This window comes from Scleropages formosus, chromosome 11 (genome assembly GCF_900964775.1).
Source record: "Scleropages formosus chromosome 11, fSclFor1.1, whole genome shotgun sequence".
Taxonomy (NCBI): Eukaryota; Metazoa; Chordata; class Actinopteri; order Osteoglossiformes; family Osteoglossidae; genus Scleropages; species Scleropages formosus.
This window is the reverse complement of record NC_041816.1, coordinates 23,004,750-23,024,268: the sequence shown is the minus strand read 5'-3', so window position 1 is coordinate 23,024,268 and position 19,519 is coordinate 23,004,750. Positions and strand designations below refer to the sequence as shown.

General features: G+C 42.0%; 1 protein-coding gene across 1 annotated transcript; it reads left to right on the top strand.

The window, feature by feature from the left end:
• The first annotated feature begins 8,534 nt into the window (after positions 1 to 8,534).
• acp2 (acid phosphatase 2, lysosomal) lies at positions 8,535 to 18,670 on the top strand. Its single transcript, XM_018763173.2, has 11 exons — positions 8,535 to 8,712; positions 11,143 to 11,238; positions 11,726 to 11,812; positions 12,323 to 12,475; positions 13,147 to 13,245; positions 13,345 to 13,434; positions 14,126 to 14,258; positions 14,558 to 14,643; positions 15,142 to 15,248; positions 15,895 to 16,070; positions 17,974 to 18,670. Exons 1-11 carry the CDS (start codon positions 8,587 to 8,589, stop codon positions 18,108 to 18,110), a joined length of 1,290 nt encoding a protein of 429 aa, XP_018618689.1. The 5' UTR covers positions 8,535 to 8,586; the 3' UTR covers positions 18,111 to 18,670.
• Positions 18,671 to 19,519: the final 849 nt, after the last annotated feature.

Genomic DNA, 19,519 nt, shown 5'->3' with positions numbered 1-19,519 from the left:
CTGTGAGACAGCAGCACTATTGACCGCGCCGCCCATTTTTTTTTAGTTAATCGTAATGAAATGATCGCGTCTTAAATTTTAAAAAAGTGCAAGAACTTCATCAGCCTCCTGTTGGAGCAGTTTGTCAGTGAGATGTTCCTACACAGGCCATCTCTTAGAATCCTACACAGTGATCTCTTAGAACTATTTAGTTTAATTCGTGGCCTCTGTAGCCGTCGTAGCTCTGCCGTGATCTATCAGGCGGAACACATTTTCTACATTAACGCAACAAATATAAACAAACATGCATACCACAGAACTGTTGTGGAGGCTGAGAAACACTGTAAACATAAAACACAATTAACCATGACTCATGATTTAAATTAGTTCTCTCACATAATGAAAGAAATGGCTTGAATCTGAAAGCTCACTTCATGTCCAGCTATAGATGGGTATGACAATGACGGAGAAAAGGCAGCTCCGATCATTCCAGCTCAACAGGAGGAGTGATACGGAAGAAAATATGTAATCAGTGTCATGTGGCATGCATTTAGGCTGTCTCACAAATCACACTGACAAAAGCCATGTCGTCCTCTCGCCCAAACGCCACCACCGTGCCAAAGCTGACACATGAAAATCAAGCCAACACAAGAACATGGGGGTGTATAAGATAAAGGTCCCTTTACAGTACAAACGGTTAAATATCACAGAGTGATGAGTGATCCATTAGCAGAGTGTTGAACTGTCCCTTTGTCGTCTCGCTGGGAGTCATCGCGGTCCTTTTGTTTCTGCGGTCTTTGAGAGGACTCCATCAGCGGAAGACCGAGCACGTCCAAGTTGCGTGGCCTCTTCATCTGGAAGAGCCTGATTCTCTGAGTTGATTGTGCTCCCTTCACCGTGTTGAAAGTGGGGCACTTGAGAGTGGACAACCCACACGATGGTAGAGAGGGCAGAGATCTGCCTCATGCTAAAGAGGTCCCTGGTCCCTGTTCTCTCAGTGGGCATGGAGCTTTGAAACAAGTCCACACACGGTAATTGAATGTCCCACCACTGGTTGCATTAACCACACTGAGTGGATAGGGCTTGTTGACAAAGGAGGCAACGGAATATTGGACAAGTCACACTGATAGGACACATAAGCCAATTGTTCCACTGGAAAGTCTTGGGTGCAAACTTTAGAGCATCTCTCTTTCTTCAAAAATATGCACCATGGTTGGACTGGAAAGGGAAGCATGGAGACGCTTAATGATAATTCTCATGTAGGCCGACTTCTTGTACATTTACAAGGGCTGTGGGAGGAAACCAGAGCACCCGAAGACTTGCGCTGCTAGATACACTACTTACACTGGGTCACTCATCCATACATCAGTGGAACACACTCTCTCTGTCACTCACACACTATGGGTGAACTTGAACAGCATGTCTTTGTAGACCTTAGCTGGCGAAGCACAGATTCGACTATCCTGTGCAATGGCGATGCGTTTGTTCGATGTGTGTCTATATATAAATGTGATTTATAGAGTTACAGGCAGGTACAGGCTGAAGCTCCTGTGACATTGTCTGCTTTCATACCCCTCTTCAGTCCTGCCTGTGGGCGGTCGGCAAACAAATTGGTCCTTGCCGTTCCAATTTCCATACTGATTGCAGGCATTAGTGTTTGTTAACAAGAGAGGGGGTGGAAATTACCTCCTACACAGTACAGGGTGAGCTCCATCACTACACCCCCAACAGGCATGCGCACACATGCACTTCCGTTGCGCTTTGCCGTTATGCTCAGCAGAGTCGTGGGTCAAGTGTCAGAACGGCGATGAGTGCGCACGGGACCTGGTTCACCGCAGCCGAAGGTCAGCGCACATCCTGTATACGTTGCATCTTAAGCAGCCCTACAGCTGTGAATGGGCAAGTCTTTAAAAGCATTAAATCGCTGCTCTTTGCAAAAAATACGTGAAAATTATTATCTTATGCCGCATTCCCTTCCACGCACTTCTCGCTTTTCGTGATTTTTGCTCGGGATTGCTTCAGTTGAGATTTCATTTTGTGTCATGACTGTTTTTTTCACCTGTCTGTGCAAAAAAAAAAAAAGAAAAAAATCAAATTCATGTACCAAAATCATATACTGTATTGTTAATAAATTACCCCATGATGCACAATCTACTGATCTCATTCAAGAACGTGGCCTGCGGTTCATTCAGCTATTCAAAAAATCTTTAGCTAAGAGTTTAATTTTTTTTTTTTTTGCAATGTCTACAACCCACACACACACACACACTGTCTGAAACCACTTGTCTCAAGCAGGATCGCGGCAAACTGGAGCCTAACCCGGTAACACAGAATACAAGGCTGGTGGTGGAGGGGACACACCCTGGATGGGATGCCAGTTTGCTGCTGGGCACCCCAAGAGAGGCTCAAACCCAGGCCCACCACACAGCGGGCATGACCATGCCACGCCTCGTCCCCAGCCCCACCCCAGAGTTTAATCTGTCTCCCTTTATTTTCTTCTTGAACTGCAACCTAATTTCTTTTTGAAGTTAGGTGATGTAGGCTCATTGCTTTCATAGACTCAGCAGGGACAGCCGGTACTGTAGTGGTTAGTGCTGTTACCTTTGGACCCAAAAGTCCCACGTTTGGATCTTGCCTCCAGCTGTAGTACCCCCTGAGCAAGGTACTCACCCTAAATTGTTCCACTAGATTTACCCAGCTGTACAAATGGGTAAATAATTGTAAGGTGCTTTGAAGAAAAGCATCAGACAAACAAATACATTTTATTTTTATGTTCTATACCTGAAATTCCCTGTGTAAACACCTCTATGACCAAAGTGCTTTAACTTTCTTTTGATGGAAAAATTTACATTTCACCTGCATGAAAATTCAAATGAACTTTGGAATGCCCGGACAACCTTTTTATTAACGTCTTATATAGTGCGACGTGATCACACCTGTGAAATATTGTAATCTTTTCCCCTTATTCAATGTAAGTGAATGTATTTGCAGTTCCTTGTACAGTGATTGTCTCTCTCTGGCTGTGACACAGTGCTGCTCTGTTGTTAATTCTAAGAAAGAATGTGGCTGAGCTGAACATTTTAAATTGGTGGCTAACAGAAAACACCTACAAAGACATTCTCTTTCATCCAACAAGTCAAAGTCCAGCTTTGGCACAATTCACAGAAGGGGGCATGTGTTTAAAGAGAGAAATCATCAAACCCTAGGCTGCGTCTCGAAACGCATCTCACAGAAAGAGTGGGAAGAAGAATAAAGCAGAGATGACTGATCTGACCCTAACTGGCGCTCGCCAGTCCACGCCGGCCGGCTGCACTCATTTGCAAAAGAGCAAAAGAAATGGATTGTTTATCGTATCCGTTTCCACGCCCAAGTGAGATCGGTAAGACCGGTGTTCGGTCGTTCCCGAGGGTGCAGTTTGTCCCTCTCCATGGCAACCCAGTGGGATGCGGCTCATCCGGTGCTCTCTGCCTCGCTGTCTCGCTGCCCCTGAAACAGGTTCACAAACTGTACAGTGATCAGACTTGTTGCGTTTTACATTTACATTTATTTGTTTAGCAGATACTTTTCTCCAAAGCAACTCCCAATGAACTCTGTGTAGTGTTATGAGCCCACACACCTTATTCACCACGGTGACTTACACTGCTAGATGCATTACTTACACTGGGTCACTCATCCATACATCAGTGGAACACACACACTCTCTCTGTCACTCACACACTATGGGGGAACCAGAACAGCATGTCTTTGGACTGTGGGAGGAAACCAGAGCACCCAGAGGAAACCCACGCAAACATAAGGAGAACATGCAAAGTCCGTACAGACTGAGTGGGGATTGAACCCATGTCCTCAGTGGTGCAGTGGGTTTGGCCAGGTCCTGCTAGGTGCTGGGTCTGGGGGTCAAGTCCCGCTTGGGGTGTTTTGTGGCGGATTGGCATCTCATCCAGGATGTGTCCTCTATCCCTTCAGCCCTGCCCCCTGTGTTGCTGGGCCAGGCTCTGGCTTGCCATGACCCTGCTCAGGACGTGTGTGTGTGTGTGTAAAATAAAGCAGCTGACAAAAAATTGCCTATTTCTAGAATGTCCTCTTCCACATTTACAGGAAACTGATGACTTCTAGATCAGTGAAGGTTACACAAAAATTCTACATTTTTCAATCAGAAATGCAATCAGTGCCATCTTATTATCGTGATAACACGAGAGCAGGACCTAATAAGCTGTTGGGTGTTATGCTGGGGATTCCATGACAGGCCAAGATCCTGAGTGTAGGAAAGAATTGAATGTTTCAGGTTTGATCAGTAATGCTCATCAAAATAGGAATGAATACTACCTCAAATTCAGATAATTTGCATCACTGTTGACTTCAGTAAGCTGGTTTCAGCCAAGAAAGTGCTAATACAGCATAGTGGCACAGCAAGTAGCACTGCTGTCTCACAGTGCCTAGGTGGTGTGAGAGGACATGGATTTGATCCCTGCTCAGTCTGTGTGGAGTTTGCATGTTCTCTCCATGTATGCTTGGCTTTCCAGGTGCTCTGGTTTCCTCCCACAGTCCAAAGGCATGCTGTTCAGATTTCCCCACAGTGTGTGAGTGACAGAGAGAGTGTTTTCCACTTGATGTATGGATGAGTGACCCAGTGTAAGTAGTGTATCTAGCAGTGTAAGTCACCACAGTGAACAAGGTGTGTGGGCTCAAAGCACTACATAGAGTTCATTGGAAATTACTTTGGAGAAAAGTGTCTGCTGAATAAATACTTGAGGGCAATAACAAACACATTTCCAGTTTTTTGTTTTCTAGACCGCTATTCATGGTCTTGGTTTCTGCAGCTTTGTGTAAGACAAAGTAGGGCTCATCTCCCAGGAGCGGCTCGGTTCCCATGCTGTCCAGGGTAATGAGGGGCAGCATGTAAATCTCACACCGATATAGTTCACAGCACTGTCCTTGAAAAGGAGGCTAAATGCAGGCATGCATAGCACAGGGGATTTAGAGAGGGCAAAACAGGGTCTGTGTCTGCAAGCGATGCATGCACGTTTTAATTTAAAATTACCATCATTGTCTACTTAAACAGAAGCCTTTTTGCTTGCTACAACATAGAGACATCATTGCTTTTATTGGGTTTGTCTTTACGTACAGGTACTGATCGTCTGTGCTGTACTGCCACCAAGAGGAAAATACTAAGCTTAAAGACCCACCAGTGACGCCCGTCCTCAAGTCCTTGAGTAACAGGGTCCCATATGAACTGTTGAAATGGCTCATGAAAATATATGTTCTTTTGTCATACAACTAACTTATTATTGGTTGAAAAAGTTTTTTTTTTGTCTGTTACACAGACATTTTACTTTGACCAAAGGTATTTCAGATGAGGGGGGCGCGGTGGCGCAGTGGGTTGGACCGGGTCCTGCTCTCTGGTGGGTCTAGGGTTCGAGTCCCGCTTGGGGTGCCTTGCGGCGGACTGGCATCCTGTCCTGGGTGTGTCCCCTCCCCCTCTGGCCTTACGCCCTGAGTTGCCAGTAGGGTCCGGCTCCCCGCGACCCCGTATGGGACATGCGGTTCAGAAAATGTGTGTGTGTGTGTGTGTGTGTATTTCAGATGCTTTAGTCTCAACCCCCGGGTCCTGCTCTCCAGGGGGTCTGGGGTTTGAGTCCCGCTGGGGGTGCCTTGCGACAGACTGGCATCCTGTCCTGGGTGTGTCCCCTCCCCCTCTGGCCTTACGCCCTGTGTTGCCGGGTAGGCTCCGGTTCCCCGCGACCCCGTATGGGATGAGCGATTTAGAAAATGTGTGTGTGTGTGTGTGTGTGGTCTCAACCCCAAATAAGTTTTTCTTGCACGGTGGTGTAAATCTGGTTATTTTTTTGCCTAAATAATGTGTATTTACCACCACATTCCTCTGAAAGCAATGACTGCCAGTTGAAGTAGGGTTCAAACGGTGGTGGTTGGACCACTGGTGTTAATAGGGTTCAAATAACGGTGGTTGGACTGCTGGTGTAAGTAGGGTTCAAATGGTGGTGGCTGGACCCCTCTCTTTTCATATAGACAATGGATGGAGAGCGATATTCCCTCAAGCAGTTTATTATTACTCCTCTACTGCAACTTTTAGTGTTAAAATACTAATATTTACAATATTTACCTATTTGCCTACCTATTTACCTATGCCATTCTCAAAGGTACTACAGCAGGAGTGGAATTCAAATCTGCCTCCTTTGAACATAAGACGGCAGCTATAACCCATAAGCTACCTATTGACCTTGAATGTTGATTTTTAGAAATAACCCATTAAATTGCAACTACTAACTTTACCGATTCAGAACAATAAGCCACTTTCATAACATGAATATTTCCATGCTTAATACTTCTGTACTCCTCTTGTGATCAAATAAAGAGCATCTAGAACCAAAGATCTGTTGGATATGCAAGAGAGCACCTCTAAAAGCACAGTGTCTGCAGGCTTCATACGGTGAAGGACATAGTCAGTGATGCTGTGAAATGTATTTCTTTATATTGTCAACATTCTCGAGCCAAATTACCAACTTTTCCCCAAACAAACATTGTATATATTGGTGTCATCATTGTTCTGCATAAAATACCATTTATTGTGGTATTTTAATGAATTTCAAGTGACGTTTTTCATTGGGCCACCAATTTTTTCCATTGGAAATAATTGTAATTCCAGGCCCTTTCAATGGGAATTCACCTAAACAGGGTGATTTCATGGAGTGCATCAATCCTGTTGTGTAAAGCATAGGTGTATAGTTGTATTGGATTTCTGATCGCACCCTAAAATCCCCATAAACAACCAGGCATCAACCTTTCCTTTGTGAATTTACTGGAACTGGGAACAAAGGGAAATTAGGGACCCTGTTAAACACCAGCCTTAATTTCACCCAGGCCTCCACGTGAACATGCACTGATGGGGAATACTGTCAACAAAAATGGGGGTTTAGTCTCAGAGAATAAATTAAAGCAACAGTAGAATTAATCAGTAAGCAGTTAAAACAAGAAAACAAAATCACTTCTTTTCAATATAACAAAGTGATGACATACTGTATTACTAAAGTGAAATAACATTATTAAAGACAAATTGGACTCCCCAAATTAGCCATTCCTAGGTTTGCACACCTAAAACTTTGGTTTCTCGTAAAGTTTCCCAAAACCAGCACTAACTCACTCCATTAAAAACATATTCTTATGTCTTACAGCCCAACCACACACTTCTCTGTCATTCATCCACCTAGATGTGTCCAGCAAAGTTAATAATTGGCTGAAGCTCAGCATTCTAATAATATTTAGTCTTTACTTTGGTTCTTTCATTGTATTTTTACTTGCATTTTTACCCATTTCAAAAGAACCCTCTTGGCAACAATGAAGTCCATCAGGGAGCGCATAAGCATTCATAACTGTCGGCAAACCTTCAGCTGCAATATTGAAAATATAGCACAAAATGATGCGAAAGTGCATTTGTTGAATGCCCAACAACTCTCTATGGATAGTGCTTGATCATTCAGAAATACCATTCAATCTGGAGTCATACATCTGCTTGGAATGAGATCCTGTGTGAGACTCCGCAGCTCAAATACTGTCCCTGTTCTGGGGAATAAGGAGATGCAGAATCACAGTGTTACACACTCAGTGTTTGCTTTATAGACATATAGGGAACATTTACTGCGTGCATACTGCCAGCAGATTACCACACGGCAGTCTGATCCCCTGGAATTATCCAAACATACAATCCATTGACTGTGACATGTAGCCCTGCTCAGAGGTAAGGCCTCAAGACAAAGTGTAAGAACATCAGGACGGAAGTGAGGATCGAGGACTGTAACATCATCACACTGATGGAGCGGAAACACATTCGTTAATATATTCTAACACTGATGCAACTGTGCGTGATGTCAGCAGGACAATTTTGCTTGTCACCATATTTATGCAACACACTGTGCCTTTCTGGGTGTTGGAAAGCACTATTAGGCAGGGAATATGAGGAATATTATGTCTGACTACAGTGTAGTTCCTCAGCCCTGCCCCTAGGGGCGCCATATCAGTGGCGTACAATATAGTTTAACATTAAGTTAGGCAATCGAGTGTTTTCGTTATGTTCGTGTTATTTTAAAGTCGCTTTCTGGTTCACACAAGACATGCATTAAAAGAACTGATAACTTACATAATTGTTAATTATTAACAAAGCGAATATACTGAGGAATACAAAAGACCAATCTATAAACATTTATGTAACAACAGTTGTAGTTTAATAATTGCAACAGTTTCAATATTAATTTTGATCAACAGCATGTTCCAAAAGCAGGTACGGTGAATTTACATTACATTTCCATTATTTATTTAGCAGACCAAAATTTAAAAGAGACTATTAATATTAACTTTTCCCGTTGACTGACACTCCTCACTTCGCCCTAGTCAATCAAAAGCAGAAGCAAAACCAGTCCAAGGTTTACGTCGGAGGCCAAGACGTACGGACGCTCGTGACTGGGAGCGCCGACCAATGAAATCACAGTGAGCTCTCCCTGACAGCCAATGAGAACACGGTCAGCGGTGTCGTTTCTTGCAGCTTGCGTATGTCGAGAAGTGCGCGCGGACTACGTCTTCCAACTCGGCGGCGTTATGGCGCTGAAGGTCTTGTTCCTGTCTGTGCAGCGCTCACCCGCGTTTACGGTCCTTCAGCTGCTCACTTTGTGCGTCCTTCTGGTCACAGTCGTCGCGGAGAGGACGCGGGTGTTCGTCACTGTGGTGGGTGGTTGGTTCCGGTCATTTCCTCGGTTGAGAGAGACTCGAGAGGTTAGAGGGAGAGCCCCGGCGACGGAGCAGCTGTGAGCTCCTCCTCGTAATGCAGCGGGCTACTTCAAAGCAAACAAACACCATTGTTTTTTCGTATCGCGCGCTGCTGTGGCTCTGCTTCGTGGTGTCTCGTTGCCATAATGTGCACCTCAGGCTCTGCTTTGGAGCTCTAAAAGGCTCCCTACCTCTTGACAAAAAAAAAAAAAAAAAAAAAAAAAAAGAGACAAAAAATCGTTGACGATCTAACGCCTGCAATGAATGACAAAAGTCTTTTGTCACAAAATTTGTGACTGGTTAGCAAGCAAGAAGTGAAGTGTACTCTTAGTCATGAGCTCTACTTAAGTTGCCTCAGTCTCTTCTTTTATTCGGTGTTACTGAAATGTCTGGATTTAACAGAGCGAATTGGATAGACAGATGATGCTTATTTATTATTCATCTGCTTAGTTCGCTTTTTTCCACATTGACTAGTGTTAGGGTGGTACAGGCAAATGTTACATTTTATTCATTTAGCTGACACTACTGTGATTATACAGCTGGGTAATAATCTTTTTTTACAGGAGAAATTTTAGGGTAACTACCCTGCTCAAGGATACTAGTGGAGGTGGGATTGAAACTAGCAATCTTCTTTGGGTCCAAAGGTAGCAGCTGTACACTACTGGTTGTCCTGTGATTTTCCCTTATCCAGATGGGTAATATTTACTGTAGTAATTTAAGATGCGTACAGCTGGATTGTTCTCTGTCAGTGTTCAGCGGTACTGTAAGAAGAAATTGGTTTGAACCCAGATCCTTTGACTTGGAAGAGAGAACGCCAGCTGCTGTACTACTTGCATTTTATTTAGCAGATGCTTTTCTCCAAAGTGACTTCCAATGAACTCTATGTAGTGTTATCAGCCCACACACCTTCTTCACCAAGGTGACTTACACTGCTAGTACTGGACAGGCAGTACCCGAGTTACAAATGGCCGATGTATGTACAACCCGTAGTTACAAGTCACCTCCCCGTAAGGCCTGTTATATTAAAAATTCATGTTGCGTATAAGCATCAAAACATTACATGTCTACAGCAATTTGTCGGCTCGTGGTTGGGGCGCGTGAGCCCGAGGTAGGACAAAGACTCCCTTCTTTTCAGTCGGACCACATTGCTGTTAATAGTGTCTCATGTGTTACTGTATGTGGTTTTAATTTTTTTTTTTTTTTTTTTTTTTTTTGGGTGTGTGTGTTTTGTTTTTACCCTCCTAACCATGGGACCAAAGCATGAATGTGATGCAAGTGATGGTGATGCGTGAAAGAATAACGGTCACGGTTGAAACTAAAGTGGAAATGCCAACGAACATTGGAAAAGCGAGCATTAAAGTTCCTATTTCTTTCTCACACACACCATTATGAACACTGTAGTTGTCACAACCGCTCCCGCATCGCAACCAGCAGCACCTGGCTTCAGTCGGAGCACTCGGCTATAAAAAAAAAAAAACACTTCTCACTCTCGGTTGCAGAATTTTACTAGACACAACCATCCCCTCTGCGTTCTCAAACCTAGCTTTACTCTTCCAAGTCCTGACCCTCATCGTTCCCCAGTCCTGTTTCATGTCTCTTTAATAACGACCGCCCGCCTTGCCCCTCGACCACGATTTCAGATCCTCGCCTCTGTTCAATTCACCCATCGATCGCTTGACCATTCGCTCATCCCCGACTACGAGAACACGTCTAGTCCTTTGATTCTGAATAAACAATCCTGCACTTGGGCCCAGCCTCCTCCATGTCCTCTGTTCATAATCACAGTAGTAACATTTATTATTGCTTTGTATGTCTCTATTATAAATACTGTAGTTTTTTTATCATTACGGTATTGTTATATTAAAAATGTTTTAGTGTATCCAGAAGTTTCTTTTTAATGTTTTTATGCATTAAAAAAAAGGTACACAATATACAAGGATTAACATTAGGCACGAACCGTACCTAACTGTTCCAATTTAGAGACAGATTTAGGAACGAAACTTGTTTGTAATCCGGGGACTGCCTGCACACTATATGTACAATGAGTTACTCATCCATACATCAGTGGAACACACTCTCTTGGTGAACCTCAACAGCATGTCTTTGGACTGCGGGAAGAAACCCGCACAGATACCGGGAGAACATGCAAACTCCACACAGATCGAGTGTGGATCAAACCCACAGGCTCTCGCACCACCCAGGCACTGTGAGACAGCAGTGCTGCTCACTGTGCCACCCAGGGCGCCTGGGGTTCAGTATTCAAACATATGTTTTACACTTCAGTTTGATTGGAGCCGAAGTTCACTTTCACAAAGGAAATGGGGAAGATACGATGTTTGAACTGGAACTGTAGTGTTTAAAAGAATGTGAACTGGTTCTTCTCTACAGGTGTACCGCCATGGCGACCGCTCCCCTGTGAAATCCTACCCCAACGACCCATATCAGGAAAGTGCCTGGCCTCAGGGCTTTGGGCAGCTTTCCCAGGTATTTTGTTGATCTGGTCGTCTTCATATATAACTTCAAAAAAGTAAAACCTGAGGTGTGACACTGCACTGTCATTCATTGAAATGTAGTTAAAAAAAATTCGGCAACTATGGTTTTCTTGAGTATAGAGGTTCATGGACTAATAATGTGATCACCCTCTGAATCTCTTGTGCACATTATGGAACAGTAGTTCTGAAATGTATACTAAGGGCGGGTTTTGTAAGTCCCAAGTACATAATCAGTGTTAAAACATACTTAAACACAGACATCTGCAGCAGCTGTAATGCGGAAAGGGTATAATAACCTTCGTGTGAATAATACGAGTCACCTTTCTGTGAAGGACAATACTGATCTCATTCTGTTTCATGTCACGTTTAATTAATTAACTTTTCTGTTACCTTTAGAAAGGGATGCAACAGGAAAGACAATACTGATCTCATTCTGTTTCATGTCACGTTTAATGGATTAACTTTCCTGCTGCCTTTAGAAAGGGATGCAACAGCACTTGAAACTGGGACAGAACCTCAGGCAGCGCTACCAAGACCTTCTCAACATGACCTACAACCGACATGAGGTTATTTCCTCCTCTCGCTGTACATTTAAACAGAGCAAGTGTGTCATAATTAAAATTGACATGCCTTGGTTCAGTACACCGGACTTATTTTGTGATTATTCAGTATGCTTATTTTCCCCTCCTTGTCAATTGCCCTGCAGTCTCCTTTGCAATTGGTAGTTTGTCACTATTTTGTTTATTTTAATCAAAGATAAATGTTTTGGCGTAGCTTTTATATGCAAAAATTCATTTGTCATTTAGTATGTCTTTTGCAAGTCGGCCATGAAAGTACTTACAACACATCTGCACTGGAAACTTTTTTTTTTTTTTTTTTTTTTTAGTTTTTAACGTGCCTTGTTTGCGAACCCTCAATGTGTTCAGCGGTGAAAGGTAAATAAGGAAGAGGAATTGTTAATGGTTTGGTTTATTTTGTTAGTGTAGGTACTGGCTAAAGTAAAGGCAGTGTGGTAAAATGTACATATTGGTATAAGTGGTATAATTAATATTAGTTGTTGATTTCTTGCACTGTAGATTTTTGTGAGGAGCACAGACTATGACCGGACCTTGATGAGTGCCGAGGTAAACCTGGCAGGGATGTACCCTCCCAATGGATCTCAGGTCTTCGATCCAAACGTTCACTGGCAACCCATCCCTGTCCATGCTGTGCCCCAAGACAAGGACCAGGTTAGTAGCTGTATGTTTTGTAGGCACCTCTAACTGTAATACCCTTGACTGAGGTACTGGCCTTACATTGCTCCAGTGAAATTACCCAGCTGTAAGTGGATTAACATTGTAAGTCGCTGAATGAAATGAATAAACACAGCCGCTATTCTAGCATTGTATCTGATTGTTTGTGTACCTTATTCTTAAAAAAGAAATTGATAGGAGGTCATCAGGATTCATCTATCCTGCATTTTATGCACCTACTTGATCGATGAACATGTATGTCGCTTTGGAGAAAAGCGCTCGCTAAATGAATAAATGTAAATGTAAGAAAAAGTTATCCAAAATGTGAAAATCAAGGGGGGCATTTCCACTAAACCTGTAAGCATTAAAGATCCTTTGTCAGTTTAGTTACTGTCTTGAAAACAGTAAAACAACTTAGTTCTTTATTTTTGAATGCTTCTGCTCATTGTCCCTGTGTAGAAAGTGACCTGCTACCTGTCAGTTCAGCATTCACGTAAATTGAAATTATTTTCAGCATTTAGTTGCATTCAGGGTCCTGTACTTGTACTGGACATTTGTGATATTTAGTAAAAATTCTGATCAGTTAAAATTTTCACACGTAAAATCCACTGAGCAATAATTAAGAGACATCTTCCGGGAAATGATGAAAGTTGCATGCTGTGTTACAGCTTCTCTTATTCCCTATGTCTGGCTGCCCCCGTTACGAGGCCTTAATGAATGAGACCAGGAAGTCTGAAGTCTTCAAAAACATGTCCTCTACGTATAAAGTACGTACCTTGTCTGATCACCCTTAATATTAAATTGTTTCCTCGTTACGGTCTCAGTGACAAGATAATACTGTATTCACTTCCCAACTCTCTGCACAGGATTTCTTGGAAATGGTGCAGAACAAGACCGGTTTGAAGGATGCCAACATGGAATCAGTGTGGAGTGTCCATGACACCTTGTTCTGTGAGGTAATAGATGTGCAGATCACTTTGGTACTTTAATATAAAATAACTGCAGTGCTTCAGTTTTTGGGAGGTGTCTGCAGTGTTACTGTAGTTTTCTTTTTTGAAACATGTAAATACACAATAGTCCCTTGTTCGGTGGTTTTTTTAATATTTAAAAAAAACAAACTATCTTTGGACTTTTACTCAGCATGTCAATTAGATCTATAACATCTTGTTCTCCATGGTCAGGGCTGCTCAGCTTTGCAAGAGTTTTGCAATATGTTTGTAGCTGTGAAAGCAGAACTGTGGTCAAATTTTCATATTATCCCTTGCCTTGTGACTCGGAAGAGGTGAAGTTGCATGTGATTTTCAGTAAACATGTTTTTGTACTCATACTTGTCAAGACACAGGTGTCAGTTTACTTTATGATTGTGATTGTTTTGAGTCCAAAACTCAGAATAGAAACCCTTGTTGGCCCTAATTCATATTTAGACATGATGCCTCATGTTTTTTTTTTTTTTAATGGATATTTATAACTGAAGCAGGGATATTCAAGCTTCAGTCCTGAAGGCATGAGTTCCTCAAACCGATGTCCAGGATGTAGCACTCCAAGGTCGATGGAGGCTGGATGGCTGTGCTGTTAATGTGGACGCCGTGGTTATTTTGAGCTCATCTGTGCAGGTCACTTTCAGTGCATGTTTATCTGTGTCTGCAGCAAATGCATAACATGACTCTTCCCCCGTGGGTGACACCAGATGTCATGGAGAAACTGGGTATACTCAAAGACTTCAGTTTCCAGGTCATGTTTGGGGTCTACAAGTCGGAGGAGAAATGTCGACTCCAGGGAGGTGAGTATTAAAAATGAGTCCTTCCATGTCTGCAAGTACTGACTAATTTTAAGACTTCTTGCTATAATGAATAGAACATTATGACAGGATGCAGTGCTCCTGACTTTTTTTTTTGTGTGTCCTAAATAGTCTTAATCTGTATTGATTGAGCTGCTCATTCAATTTACAGCTAAATCAGACATTAGGAAAAATGCTGCGTAAGGCTAAGCTCAAACTGTCATTAGTGGTTGTGGCCAAAATGGATCAGGATCTGTGCCTCTACCTGTATAACACCCCAGTTTTTATCATCATCTTCCCAGGTGTCCTGTTAAATCAGATCACTAAGAATATTTCTGCATCTGCGGTAACTAAAAACCAACAACTGAAAATGATAGTGTACTCTGCGGTAAGTTTGTCCCACAGTGATGGGAATTTAGAAACTCATCTTTTCATTAGAACTTCTAAACTGTCATTAACTTCATTGAACAACAGTGCCTGTATCATCTTTCACATCTGTCTTTAAATTGAGGAGAGGTATGGAGGTGTTTTTAATGTATATCTAGTTATTCTTTAACAGTTGAAAACATTGGGATGCTGCTGCCTTTGGACTCAAAGGTTGCAGGTTTGCTCCCACCTTTAACTGTACTATCCTTGAGCAAGGTACTTACCTTAACTTGCTTCAGTAAAATTACCCAGCTGTATAAATGGGTAAATAATTGTAGATAATGTTGTGTTGCTTTGGGGAAAAGCATCACCTAAATGTAAATGCTTCTTTATAAAACTACACCAGGCAAACACTGAAATGTTGCTGTCTTTGGTTAAAGTGAAAATGAATGTAGTAAATGTTGTGCGAAAGGCCGATGAATACGCTTCCTTCCTGCTTACGTGGCCCTGTGTTTTGCAGCATGACACCACAGTTGTGGCACTGCAGTCAGCCTTAAAGGTATTTAGCGGGAAGCAGCCTACCTATGCATCCTGTCACATGTTTGAGCTCTTCAGGGAGGATAACGGGTAAGACGCTGCTGTCTCATGCTATGCCTGCCCCTTCTATTCTTACTTTCCAAAAGAGCTGGAGGGTTTCAAGTTGAAGAAACTAGTCCTTGGTTCTTGACGGCTTTGCATGTTCTCATTAATATGTGTAATAAGGTGCAGAAGAGAAATATATTACTGATAGTAGCACAGGGACTCTTGTTCTTCTGTCATCTCTTCTCTGTTGCTGTTTATCATAGTTAAAATTTGCTATAATAAGGGGAATTTTTTTGGAATTTAGCAGCAGCAGCATTCCCCTAGTACACTTTGAAATACCTGTAAAACTTTTACAGAAATTCATAAAGTTGTAAGCAAGTGCTGCTAGACCTTAAGCCATGGCCAGCGCAGATGTTTGGAACTACATGTCATTCTCACATCATGAACCCTAATGCCATTAAAAAAAGAGAAGGAACAGCTGACACAAGTAGCAAACTGGTCTGTATTTTGAAGTCCTGTGTGGTTTTTAAATGCAGCCAGAGATGTTTGTTTTCCCTAGTTCAGGCAGTTCAACTTCATAATCAGCAGGTGAGATGGACCAAAAGTCTAGATTAGCCTGTAATTAAAGGCTCTGAAAGGATGCACTGACTGGGTTGTTGACTGAAGGTTGACTCTGCCATCTCTCACTTAGGTCTTTTTCAGTAGCAATGTTCTACTGGAATGACAGCTCCACAGAGCCCTACCCCTTGATCCTCCCAGGATGTGTGCAGTACTGTCCCCTGGAGGAGTTTATACGCCTTACTAAACCAGTTATCCCAGTGGACTGGAAGCAGGAATGCCAGGTGCCTTCTGGCTCAAAGGACACAGGTAACTTTTGTCATATCCAACATCTTGTTCATATTGTAGAAAGTTCACTATGGGCAAATGCATCTTTGATATTTATAGCGAGACCCTTTTTTTTTCTCTCCCCCTCAGTTGGTTTAAACTGCCAATTGCCAAAAAAGTTATTAAAGAAGATTACCTGATTGCTGAGGTTGTCTGTGTAGGACCACTCACTCAAAACAACTATCTTACAGCATACTTGAAGGTTTGAGGGGATGAGTCCCTTTTTCTTTTTAAATCAATGAACTTAATTTTCTACAGTTCAGTGTGTTGTAACAGCAGCAGGAATTAACGTGAATCTCCTAGTTTCAGCTAGCCCAAGGTTACTTTCGGTTGATAGCTGAATTATAACCTTTGGAGAGTAAAAGTTGCAGATATTTCATTAATGATATACTTGAAATGAAAGAAAAGACTTAAAGGGATTAGAAAAGAATACTTTCTGTAATTTACAAAAAATGTACAAATCTGCAGCCACCTTCCTGTGTAACACCTGCATTTATGAAGAGAAGTTGCAAACTTTGAAAAATTATTTGAAACGTCTTTGTAGACTATGGAAAACGTGAGCTTCCTGTGAAACAAGAAGCTTTTCTAGTCAATACATACTGCACTGTAACTGATTGTCTAAATGTACTTGTAACTGAATGCACTGGTAGAAATGAACCCGTTTCACAGGTTCCGATGTTTATTTCATTAATGCATGAAAGCTTATTTGCAGACCGTATGTGTTAAATCAGTTTACTTTGGTGCCTTTGTGACATCACAATGACTGCTGGAAAAATTTACAGTATCAACATAATTTATAGATACTTCCAGTTTGACAGAGTGAAATCATTGCCCTTTTCAACAACTGCAAGAAAAGGAAGGACAAATGACTTGTTGCATCTTTTTGCATTCCCTGCAATCCTTGTGTTTATTCGTATTTTAAAAATACTGTGGAGGTATTTTAGTTTAGCTCTTCAGACCTTCCCATTGCATGTCTAAAACCTTTTAAACACCATGAAAAGGCTGCAGGGATTCAGCTGGACCACACACCACACTCTTCAGGAAAGCATTTGCCTGAGGGCCCTGTGAACTTTGATAGTATAGCTCAGCATAGTATTTTACCTTCAGTACAAGTGAAGCCATTCATCTCTGATACAGTGTGTCATTCTCTTAAAGTACAAATATGATCTTCAAAGGTGGTTTCAGACCCCCTTGTTGCAGGGGGGTGGGTACATACTTCACCAAAGCTACTTACAGTTATTTACCCACTTATACAGCTAAGTAGGTTTACTGGAACAATTTAGGGTAAATACTACCCTCAAGAGTAGTACAGTCAGAAATGGGATTCAAACCTGCAACTTTTGGGTCCAAACGCAGCAGCTCTAACCACTATAGTACTAGCTGTCCCAACCAAGGAGCAGAAAACAAAGATGGTTTTACGTTTGGCATTTATGTCTGCATAGGACCAGTTATGGTGGATTTAATTTAGTCAGTGTGAGTATGGTCTGTCAGCCATGTGCAGACAAGGTCAATGATTATAATGTTTTTCTTTTTAAAGCAATATTTAGGTACGTTACCTCCGCTTAAGAACACAGCTGGGCTCAGAAGTCAATAAAGATCATTTATTTGGAGGTTGCCTGTTGCTATTGTAAAATGTGGTTAATAATTGTCACATCTTTAAATTTTTGTTCAAGGCTATAAGAGTACTTGACCCAATGAGTAAAATACACAGCTGTAGTAATTCAGGATAACTATATAATGTTGCTCAAGGAAACTTCAGATTACCTGTACCCTACCTCCTAAGGTGACTATACTTTTTGAGAAGCGCTGATGTGAACCTGGGAATGTTGTTAGTCACCGTTCAGTGTCTCTTCTACCTGCTGATTGCTGTGTGTTTGTGACCCAGAGGTGATCGTGGGACTTGCAGTGTGTGGCTGCCTGCTGTGCATCCTCATTGGCCTCCTCCTCACCATCCTATGCCGACAACAGAAGTCATCTCATGGTTACAGCCATGTGGGCAACGAAGGGGACGACCATTCCTGACAGTCATTTGCTCTGCTTGGGAGGTGGGATCCATGGGACAGTGAAGAGAACCTGTGAGCTTCTTCCTTCCCTTCTCAGGAACATCAGGAATCCAGCCCAGTTTCTTCTTCCCTTCTGTTCCGTTTCTTAACGGGGACCATGCTGTCGGTGATCACAGCCAGAGCAACGTTTGGACGGGTAATGGTCCAAAACCTGTCCTGCGGTAGGCCTTTTTATTAATGCCAGGAGCATGATGGGTATTAACTTTTGGGACTACTGGCTTTGTTGCATAATTGCCTTGGAGAATTATATTTTAATGTTTTTACTCTCAATATGGGATGTACATATTTCTTTTTATCTTATAATTCACTCTTACGGAAAATTTTTAATTTTCTTGTTTGGGCATCTGAAGATATGGTGGTCCAAACATACTGTAATGAAACAGCAGCATTGCTGTAGCTGTGTAAGAATAACAGGGTATTACGGGTTTTTTTTTTTTTGGTACAATCATTTTGGCACTAATATCAGAACCTTGATGTCATTTCTCAAAACTTTAGACACAAAATTCAAAACGGTCATTACGTGTAACACAGGCGTTCCAAAGTTCAAACCATTGTATTGCACATTCATATCTTTAAAGAAACCTTGCGCTTGCGGAATAATTGGTTCAAATAAGTCATTTATCATAAAAAACCATAGGAACATTCATTTAGATCTCAGACACACACACAAGACAGCGAGAATTTCACTTTGTAGCTGTTTGTACAATCATTTAATATTGTAGTACAAAATGTGATACATGTTTCATTATGGTACTACATGTATGGTTAAGTACATCTGTAAAAGGACTAGTAGAATACTACATACAGTGGAATCATCAAACAAAATTTAAAATTTATTGATGAAATACAATAAAATCACAACATAAATTTCTTTGAATCAAATCAAAAAATAATTAGCTACAAAAAATAAGCTACAGTAAAACATCAACTGCAGTGTTCCACACCTGGCTTACTGTAAAAAGCAAGGCAAAGGATCGATTATTGTACTTCTCTATTTCCGTCAACCCTGTCTTGTGGATGTGGCCACAGGTTCTCATTCACATCACAATGGATGTTTTCATTAGCCAAACATCTGGAAAGAATCTTCAGGCATGGCAAATCCAGGCCTGACACTGGTCTTCCTTGATGTCGTGCATACGGCATCCATGGCCTGGAGAAGGGTGACTTGTTCGTGAGGGAGCCTATCATATACCTTCCACCTTCATGTGGAGAAAAATTCCTCAGTAGGATTAAGGAAAGAAGAGCATGGGGGTAAGTACAGGGTGGTAAAATGTGGATGGGCCTGAAACCATGCTTGTACCATTTGAGCATGGTGGAACTTGACATTATCCCACACAGTGACATAAGTCACACCATCAGCTCTACAGA